This window comes from Melanotaenia boesemani, chromosome 13 (assembly GCF_017639745.1).
Source record: "Melanotaenia boesemani isolate fMelBoe1 chromosome 13, fMelBoe1.pri, whole genome shotgun sequence".
Lineage (NCBI taxonomy): Eukaryota > Metazoa > Chordata > Actinopteri > Atheriniformes > Melanotaeniidae > Melanotaenia > Melanotaenia boesemani.
The window spans coordinates 1,171,600-1,181,314 of NC_055694.1; the positions used below are offsets into that span (position 1 = coordinate 1,171,600).

General features: G+C 50.2%; 1 protein-coding gene and 1 long non-coding RNA gene across 3 annotated transcripts; both read right to left on the minus strand.

Moving 5' to 3' along the window:
* Positions 1-3,302: 3,302 nt before the first annotated feature.
* Positions 3,303-4,424, minus strand: LOC121651454. Its single transcript, XR_006012435.1, has 2 exons — positions 4,227-4,424; positions 3,303-3,801 (listed from the first exon to the last, which is right to left on the minus strand). It is a non-coding gene; the product is annotated as an uncharacterized LOC121651454 (long non-coding RNA).
* Positions 4,425-7,423: 2,999 nt separating this feature from the next.
* LOC121651451 (metabotropic glutamate receptor 8-like) lies at positions 7,424-8,251 on the minus strand. Of its 2 annotated transcripts, XR_006012434.1 has the most exons (3): positions 8,063-8,244; positions 7,896-7,980; positions 7,424-7,617 (listed from the first exon to the last, which is right to left on the minus strand). XR_006012434.1 is itself a non-coding variant. In XM_042003681.1 (2 exons), the coding sequence occupies exons 1-2, from the start codon at positions 8,225-8,227 to the stop codon at positions 7,903-7,905; spliced, it is 243 nt and encodes an 80-aa protein (XP_041859615.1). In that variant the 5' UTR covers positions 8,228-8,251; the 3' UTR covers positions 7,744-7,902. The 2 variants fall into 2 exon arrangements, 1 of the variants encoding a protein (XP_041859615.1); XM_042003681.1 differs by lacking the exon at positions 7,424-7,617 and having other exon boundaries at positions 7,744-7,980; positions 8,063-8,251.
* Between the last annotated feature and the right edge of the window lie 1,464 nt (positions 8,252-9,715).

A 9,715-nucleotide genomic window follows, 5' to 3' on the forward strand; every position in this document is an offset into this window, starting at 1 on the left:
AGCAGAGTGAAGGCGGAGTGGAGGTGGAGTGGAAGTGGCCTGGAAGTGGCGTGGAGGCGGAGTGAAGGCGGAGTGGAAGCGGAGTGAAGGCGGAGTGGAAGCGGCCTGGAAGCAGCCTGGAAGCGGCCTGGAAGCGGCGTGGAGGCGGAGTGGAGGTGGAGTGCAGGCGGCCTGGAAGCGGAGTGAAGGTGGAGTGGAGGTGGAGTGGAGGCGGAGTGGAGGCGGCCTGGAAGCGGCGTGGAGGTGGAGTGGAGGCGGAGTGGAGGCGGCCTTGAAGTGGCGTGGAAGCAGAGTGGAGACGGCGTGGAGGCGGAGTGGAGGCGGCGTGGAAGTGGAGTGGAGGCAGGCTGGAAGCGGCGTGGAGGCGGAGTGGAGGCGGCGTGGAGGCGGCCTGGAAGTGGCGTGGAAGTGGCGTCGAAGCGGAGTGAAGGCGGAGTGGAAGCGGCCTGGAAGCAGCCTGGAAGCGGCGTGGAGGTGGAGTGGAGGCGGAGTGGAGCCGGCCTTGAAGTGGCGTGGAAGCGGAGTGGAGGCGGCGTGGATGCGGAGTTGAGGCGGAGTTGAGGCAGAGTGGAGGCGGCATGGAGGCGGAGTGGAGGCGGCCTGGAAGCGGAGTGGAGGCGGAGTGGAGGCGGAGTGGAGGCGGCCTGGAAGCGGCGTGGAGGCGGAGTGGAGGCGGCCTGGAAGAGGAGTGGAGGCAGCCTGGAAGCAGAGTGTAGGCGGAGTGGAGGAGGAGTGGAAGCGGCCTGGAAGCGGCCTGGAAGCGGCGTGGAGGCGGCCTGGAAGAGGAGTGGAGGCAGCCTGGAAGCAGAGTGAAGGCGGAGTGGAGGTGGAGTGAAGGCGGCCTGGAAGCGGAGTGAAGGCGGAGTGGAGGTGGAGTAGAGGCGGAGTGGAGGAGGCCTGGAAGCGGCGTGGAGGTAAAGTGGAGGCGGAGTGGAGGCGGCCTTGAAGTGGCGTGGAAGCGGAGTGGAGACGGCGTGGAGGCGGAGTGGAGGCGGCCTGGAAGCGGCGTGGAGGCGGCGTGGAAGCGGAGTGGAGGCAGCCGAGAAGCGGTGTGGAGGCGGCCTGGAGGTGGCGTGGAGGCGGCCTGGAAGCGGCCTGGAAGCGGAGTGGAGGCAGAGTGGAGGCGGCCTGGAAGAGGAGTGGAGGCAGCCTGGAAGAGGAGTGGAGGCGGTGTGGAGGCGGAGTGGAGGCGGTCTGGAAGTGGCGTGGAAGCGGAGTGGAGGCGGCGTGGAGGCGGAGTGGAGGCGGCCTGGAAGCGGCGTGGAGGCGGCCTTGAAGCGGCGTGGAGGCGAAGTGGAGGTGGAGTGAAGGCGGCCTGGAAGCGGAGTGAAGGCGGAGTGGAGGTGGAGTGGAGGCGGCCTGGAAGCGGCGTGGAAGTGGCGTGGAGGCGGAGTGGAGGTGGAGTGAACGCGGAGTGAAGGCGGAGTGGAGGTGGAGTGGAGGCGGAGTGAAGGCGGCCTGGAAGTGGAGTGGAGGCGGAGTGGAGGCGGAGTGGAGGCAGCCTGGAAGCGGAGTGAAGGCGGAGTGGAGGTGGAGTGGACGCGGCCTGGAAGTGGCGTGGAGGCGGAGTGAAGGCGGAGTGAAGGCGGAGTGGAAGCGGCGTGGAGGCGGAGTGGAGGTGGAGTGAAGGCAGCCTGGAAGCGGAGTGAAGGCGGAGTGGAGGCGGAATGGAGGCGGCCTGGAAGCGGCGTGGAGGTGGAGTGGAGGCGGAGTGGAGGCGGCCTTGAAGTGGCATGGAAGCGGAGTGGAGGCAGCGTGGAGGCGGAGTTGAGGCGGAGTTTAGGCAGAGTGGAAGCGGCCTGGAAGCGGAGTGGAGGCGGCCTGGAAGCGGCCTGGAAGCGGATTGGAGGCGGAGTGGAGGCGGCCTGGAAGAGGAGTGGAGGCAGCCTGGAAGAGGAGTGGAGGCGGCCTGGAGGCGGAGTGGAGGCGGCCTGGAAGTGGCGTGGAAGCGGAGTGGAGGCGGCGTGGAGGCGGCCTGGAAGCGGCGTGGAGGCGGAGTGGAGGTGGAGTGAAGGCGGCCTGGAAGCGGAGTGAAGGCGGAGTGGAGGTGGAGTGGAGGCGGCCTGGAAACGGCGTGGAGGCGGAGTGGAGGCGGCGTGGAGGCGGAGTGGAAGTGGCGTGGAGGCGGAGTGGAGGCGGAGTGAACGCGGAGTGGAAGCTGAGTGAAGGCGGAGTGGAGGTGGAGTGGAGGCCGAGTGGAGGCGGCCTGGAAGTGGAGTGGAGGCGGAGTGGAGGCGGCGTGGAGGCGGAGTGGAGGTGGCCTGGAGGCGGCGTGGAGGCAGAGTGGAAGTGGCCTGGAAGCGGAGTGGAGGCGGAGTGGAGGCGGAGTGGAGGCGGCCTGGAAGCGGAGTGGAGGCGGCGTGGAGGCGGAGTGGAAGTGGCCTGGAAGAGGAGTGGAGGCAGCCTGGAGGCGGTGTGGAAGCAGCGTGGAGGCGGTGTGGAGGCAGCCTGGAGGCGGTGTGGAGGCGGAGTGGAGGCGGCCTGGAAGAGGAGTGGAGAACTTTCTTCATGTTGTGAGACATTTAAATGGACGGAACTCCTCCAGCAGAATGGGACTGGTTGGGGGCCGCGAGAAGTTTCTCATCACATAGAAGATGCGCTCTTCTTCATCAGAGACCATTTGGATGTAGTAGGAGCTGCGACAGCAGAGATGCTGCTGTTATCATCCATCCTACGCTCAGTGTTGTAAGCCACGGAGACAGAAACTCCTCGGCTTCATGAGATGTTTACAGGTGTGGACTTTTCATGAAACCAGACCTTCGTTAAACTTGATGAACTTCATCATGAGATGTGCTGCATTTTAAAATGCTGATAAACTGTAATGTAATACACACCCCAGTATAAAGACTTAAAACGTAGCGAGCAAAGATGGATTATTTCATATTTCATAGCTATTATTGGTTAATAACTGCTGATGGAAAGACCTTGTATTGACTGTACTGATGAGAGAGTGACCATCTGTGAGAGAATGATTGTAACCAGAACTGTTTTCACAGGACATTGTTATTTTAAGGTCGACCTTTGGGAGTGAATACAGGCGTAAAAGCACATCAACACTCCTGCTGTGGTCGGTCAACCACGGGGACGGGAGCCAGTTCTAACATGGTCGGCCGTCCTGTGGTCAGCTTGTCTCCTGGTCATGTCTGAACTCCTGCAGCTGCAGTAAACAGCTGTGTCTTCTCATTAATCTGAGTGTCTGGCATTCATTGAGAGTTTCTCTAACAACTACTTAATACTTTTATTAGCTAAATTTCATAGATGTGGCCAAACCACATCTAACAGAGAAACTGAAAACTTCTGGCTCTTCACACAGTCATTTATTTTTTATAGTGAATACAGTCGTTTAAAATAACTTTACATGTGTATATGATGATCATATCACTTTGGCTTTTCATGCCATCCTGTCCAGTCCACCCGGAGACCCTCCATCACAGATCTCTGCTGGTTTCATCTCCGCCCGTCCAGCCGCTCGCTCTGTTCCTGGAAGACCTGCAGCATGTTGAAGCTGCATCGCTTTGTTTCTGCTGTTCAGCATCTAACAGCTGGTCCTGCACAGCAGCCAGAAGAGAGTCGGCCCTCGTGATAGAGCAGGACACTCTGATGTGGATGTGTATGTTGCTGGTTTGATAACTTTCTTTCGACAGAGCTCCGGTCAGAGAGAAGGGCACAGAGAAGACAGTTCCTTGAACTTCTTTATTGTAGTTGGGTAGCAGGATGGTTTGTGTTATCTGTAAGTGGATGAGTGCAGTAAATGTGTTTGTGTGTGTGAGATTGGCGTGTGTATGGATGCATGTGTGTGGTCTGTGAAAGAAACAAAGTACAAATAAGATTAATATTACTGTTTAATTGTACGAACTTGCATAGCATAAATAAATACTATACATATTTACTGGTAATATTGTAACTTAACCCCAATATACCAGCTGAACCATGAATTAACCATATCCAGTCAGACAAAGGATCAATAACACAAGTTGGCAGGATTAGACCAATTTAGCGGTCTCTGGCTCCATCTAGTGGGCGCAGCCCACAATTGCACCACATGCATTCAGCTCGTGGAGGACGCATGAACTGCGGTAGCAAATTACACTACGTTGCTTTGTAACGAAGGGATCGAATACAATGCAACTAGGCACACAAACTAAATAAACGACAAATTAAGTAAACAGTTCGCTTATACAATGCCTACACACATTATTAGCATAATAATATTCATTAAACCTTACTTCTTATTCATGTACGCACACGGCGGGTGACCGTCTAGTAACGTGCGGTCTCAGTCTCAGTGCGGATACACACCGGAAAAAGAAAGTAACGCCACTAACATGCAAGCTTCACAATAAAATAGCTAGGAACATAATAGACTTTCCGACAGCCCTTTTTCTATTTCATGGAGAAAACGGGGAGGGTGGACACAGATCCTTAACACACAGCAAATATACTATAATAAAATCTGATGGATGCAGCTGCTGGAGGCAGCAGGAACATCCAGGATGCTGTTCAGCTCCGTCTCTGATGAAGTAAACATGGATCAGAAGCAGATTATTTACAAAAAAGATGGAAACATGAGAAGTAGATCAGCTCAGTTATCTGGGTGGTATCTGAGAACAACTCTTAGGTCTATACAGAAGCTTTAATGTTTCTTGTCCTGTTTACTAACCTTCAAACTCCTTTGAGTGTGTTTTTACTACGGATGAGTGCCTCCCGAAGCCCCGCCTCCCGAAGCCCCGCCCAGGAGTCCGTTGCTGTGGCGTTGCCTGAGTAGGCAGGTCGGTGGTCCAAGGTGTTGAATTTACTGGTTTTTCGGTTCATCCCACTTCGGTTGTCGTGGTCTTAATTTATTTATTTGTAGTCTTGTGTGAGTTTTCTACGTGCACTGCTTCGCGTTTTGATAAATCTGCGTTCTCTAACTGAGAACTGATCGTCACAAATATTTTATGTTCCGCCGCGAACCTTTAAAACCTTTCTGAATATCGTCTGTGGCCTAGACGGTCAGAAGAGCTTTGACCTCCTTGCTGGTCCATTTATCACATGCTCTGTTGTCGCTGTCGTCCGTAGCTGCAACTGTGGTAACCAGGATCACCAATCAGGTTATGTCCAACTTCACAGCCAGAAATTGAGACCTTATTTTGTTCTAGTAACTGTCCAGTGCTGAGAAGTCCCCACAGATCAGACTGACGCAGGATTCTAGCATCATACACACTCCCTGGAAAGCCAACACATACATCCCACGAGAGTCCTTTTTCATCCACCACTGCTTGCACAACAATTGAATGCCATCATTTGTGGCTGTAGTAGTACCCAGGATAATTTTCTGGTGCAGTGATTGGAATATGGCTGCAATCTATAGCACCCACACACTGGGGGGCTCTCCAGCAGTTTTTAAAATATGTGGCCATCTCCAGTAACCTTGCGGGATCAGGAGTCCGGAGATGTACAGGAAGAAGCAATCTAATGACAGCATTGCAGAAATCCTGGACACAGTTGAACACTGTGCTCAGACCTACACCGAAAAGATGGCTGATGGTCCTGTATTGACCACCGGTAGACAGCTTGCAGAGGGCAACTGCTACCCGCTTTTGGACCAGGACACACAATCGTGTCATTTGTAGAAAGCAAGGGTTTGGTCTGATCAGAGAAGTAAAATCCAGAACAATGGAGTCCCACCAATATCTTGACCGATGATGTGCCCAGATAACAGGAGACCTCCGTATCCCAGTTCGTCTTAATAACATCTAAGAACAAGTAAATAAATGGTAAATGGTCTGTATTTATACAGCACTTTTCTGTACCTGGAATGATACCCAAAGTGCTTTACATCATACATTCACCCATTCACACACACATTCACACACTGGTGGCAGAAGATGCCATGCAAGGCGCTCACCACGACCCATCAGGAGCAAATTGGGGTTCAGTGTCTTGCTCAGGGACACCTTGACATGAGCTCGACAGGCTGAGAATCGAACTGGCAACCCTCAGGCTACAAGACGACAGCTCTACCCACTGAGCCATGCCGCCTCAATGTCTCAATGATTACTGTATGTTTGTATAGCAATCTATATACATAAATTCAATGCTAAGTTAAGCTACGTGTTGTAGCTAACAACGGCTAGGACATTATACTGAATAAAACGGTGTTGCCATTCTCTGTGCTGGGCTATTACACATTGCCCAACAGCCATGACCAGATGAATCCTTGAACGGTGAAGATGGAGAAAAGTTTGCAAGGCCAAGAGTATAATTTATAGGGAGAAAACGAACTCCTCCATGTTTACAATCCATGAGACTCTCCTTTGTTCCTCTGTAGGCGGGCATACCTGGTTGCGGAAATATGGAAGACAACGTGAAACTGGGCTAACCCGACTTGGCTTTGTCTGGTGGAAAACCGAGCAGGTTCGCTGGATGCTCCAGCTACGCACTGGTTCTAACACCAACTGCGACACCGAACCAGTTTGTCTTTGGTTGAAATGCCCTCAGAGTGATCCCTAGCACAAAACCAGTTATCCCCATTAAAGAACCAGAACCAGGGTTAACACCATTACATAACTAGAACCAGGGTTAACACCATTAAAGAACCAGAACCAGGGTTATCCCCATTAAAGAACCAGAACCAGGGTTAACACCATTACATAACTTGAACCGCAGTTATCCCCAGCACAGAACCAGAACTGCAGTTATCCCCAGTACAGAACCAGAACCACAGTTATTCCAAGTCCAGAACCAGAACCAGAGTTATTCCCAGCACAGAACCAAAAGCACAATTATCCCCAGTACAGAACCAGAACCAGAGTTATTCCCAGCACAGAACCAGAACCAGAGTTATCCCCGGCACAGAACCAGAACCAGTTATCCCCAGCACAGAACCAGAACCAGAGTTATCCCCAGTCCAGAACCAGAACCAGTTATCCCCAGCACAGAACCAGAACCAGAGTTATCCCCAGTCCAGAACCAGAACCAGTTATCCCCAGCACAGAACCAGAACCAGAGTTATCCCCAGTCCAGAACCAGAACCAGTTATTCCCAGCACAGAACCAGAGTTGCTCCCTGTACAAAACTAGTTACTAAACTGGCCTCTCTTTACTTGTAGAGCAGGAGAACAAGAAATAAGCGGTGCACCACCATCCTCTTCCAGAGATTTTACTTCACATCCTTTTCATGAAAGATTATATAAGATAGGTTAGATTAGAAAAGTTGACCTGGACATGATTTACATGTAATTTTTTATTACTGTTAAGCTTCTATCTGCCTGCAAACTAGGAAAATAAGTGTTTTCATAAATAAACGTCCTGTATCAGAGAAAAATGTCTGACTTCTGCACCAAAGAAAAACCGGACCCAATGAGTTCTGGTCATTTTTATTCTTTTTAAACAGGTGGGTGAATGGAGCTGATGTCCGATCCAAGATGGCGGCCACGTGGCTTGTCAGACAGTCAATGCGATTGGTGTCTACTCTTTATATGTCTACGGTTTTCATGGCAACCGTCTTTAATGAGGATGCCCTGTGTGGATGCGGAAGGACGTCACTTCGTACATGTGTGGTGATCATTTGTTAAACCATGTGATCTTAGTGATGATGATGTCATTAGGCTCTGCGCAGGGATTGGTTAGCAGCTACCTGAAAAATAAAAGAAAAAAATTTAAATTCTTCAGATTCTGTTTTGCCCAGCAGAACCCTGAAGGTTAACAACTCGTACCGGATGGATGGATGGATGGATGGATGGATGGATGGATGGATGGATGGATGGATGGACAGGTGGGTGGATGGATGGACGGGTGGGCAGGGGGTGGATAGATGGTGAGTGACACCAGATGTGTCAGGGTGACATCATGGTTCTTGGTCAGGTGATCATTTGAACAATGAGGCGCTTTGGTTTTGATTGGCTGATCTGTTACCGTAAGCTCATTGACTTCTGTCTGGTTCGATCTTCATTTCTCCATTTTGTTTGTCTGTTAAGGATTTGGCCGCCTGGACAACAGCCTGCAACACAACAAGACAACTTTAGTCAGCAAAGCCAGGTGGGTCCAAACAACAGCAGGTAAACAGACCCGACAGGTCAAACCTTGAAGCTCCTCTTCCTCTTCTGGACGTTCTGCTCTGGGTGAAAGATGATGACGTAAACTTTGGGCATGTAGAGCATGCCGAGTGAGACGGAAGCACTGAGGGACATGGAGACGGTCAGAGTCGCTGTCTGGATGAACATCTGTGGAGACAGAGATGTTTTCATACCAGAATTACACCAGCACCTCCACCAGATCTCCCACCAGAACCTCTGCAAGAACCTCCACCAGAAATCCAGCTGATTTGGGTCAGATAAGAGAAGGAGACAGAACTCGCTGCAGTAAGAACCTGGCAGAAAAGCTTCAGCTGGTTGTGTTGTTGCACCTTTCAGCTAAAACAAGCAGAAAACTAGAAGCAGGTCACTGTCAGAGATAGATCTCCCCATTTCTACTCTCCATGCTGTGAAAATGTTTCTTAACCGAAGTTTCTTTCAGATTTTGGTCAGATGACGACGAGACTTAATCCTGGAGACGGAAGAGAGGATGAGGATGAAGATGGTCAGTGCTGTATTCTCTCCACTATAGCTCAGGTGAGGATGAGGGTGTGTGTTTCATCTGAAAGCCTCATTTCTGTGTTGGATGAAGCCGTTTCTGTCGGATGAAGCTCTTTCTGTTGGATGAAGTCATTTCTGTGTTGGATGAAGTCATTTCTGTGTTGGATGAAGTCATTTCTGTGTTGGATGAAGTCATTTCTTGTTGGATGAAGTCATTTCTGTGTTGGATGAAGTCATTTCTGTGTTGGATGAAGTCATTTCTGTGTTGGATGAAGTCATTTCTGTGTTGGATGAAGTCATTTCTGTGTTGGATGAAGTCATTTCTGTGTTGGATGAAGTCATTTCTGTGTTGGATGAAGTCATTTCTGTGTTGGATGAAGTCATTTCTGTGTTGGATGAAGTCATTTCTGTGTTGGATGAAGTCATTTCTGTGTTGGATGAAGTCATTTCTGTGTTGGATGAAGTCATTTCTGTGTTGGATGAAGTCATTTCTTTGTTGGATGAAGTCATTTCTGTGTTGGATGAAGTCATTTCTGTGTTGGATGAAGTCATTTCTTTGTTGGATGAAGTCATTTCTGTGTTGGATGAAGTCATTTCTGTGTTGGATGAAGTCATTTCTGTGTTGGATGAAGTCATTTCTTTGTTGGATGAAGTCATTTCTGTGTTGGATGAAGTCATTTCTGTGTTGGATGAAGTCATTTCTGTGTTGGATGAAGTCATTTCTGTGTTGGATGAAGTCATTTCTGTGTTGGATGAAGTCATTTCTGTGTTGGATGAAGTCATTTCTGTGTTGGATGAAGTCATTTCTGTGTTGGATGAAGTCATTTCTGTGTTGGATGAAGTCATTTCTGTGTTGGATGAAGTCATTTCTGTGTTGGATGAAGTCATTTCTGTGTTGGATGAAGTCATTTCTGTGTTGGATGAAGTCATTTCTGTGTTGGATGAAGTCATTTCTGTGTTGGATGAAGTCATTTCTGTGTTGGATGAAGTCATTTCTGTGTTGGATGAAGTCATTTCTGTGTTGGATGAAGTCATTTCTGTGTTGGATGAAGTCATTTCTGTGTTGGATGAAGTCATTTCTGTGTTGGATGAAGTCATTTCTGTGTTGGATGAAGTCATTTCTGTGTTGGATGAAGTCATTTCTGTGTTGGATGAAGTCAT

What these genes read in the sequence shown, in the direction of transcription:
- LOC121651451 (XM_042003681.1), bottom strand. Translation starts at nt 8,227, where the DNA reads ATGAAAACATCTCTGTCTCCACAGATGTTCATCCAGACAGCGACTCTG. An exon ending in AGAGGAAGAGGAGCTTCAAG is followed by an intron (nt 7,981 to 8,062) that starts GTTTGACCTGTC and finishes GTTGTGTTGCAG; the next exon opens with GCTGTTGTCCAGGCGGCCAA.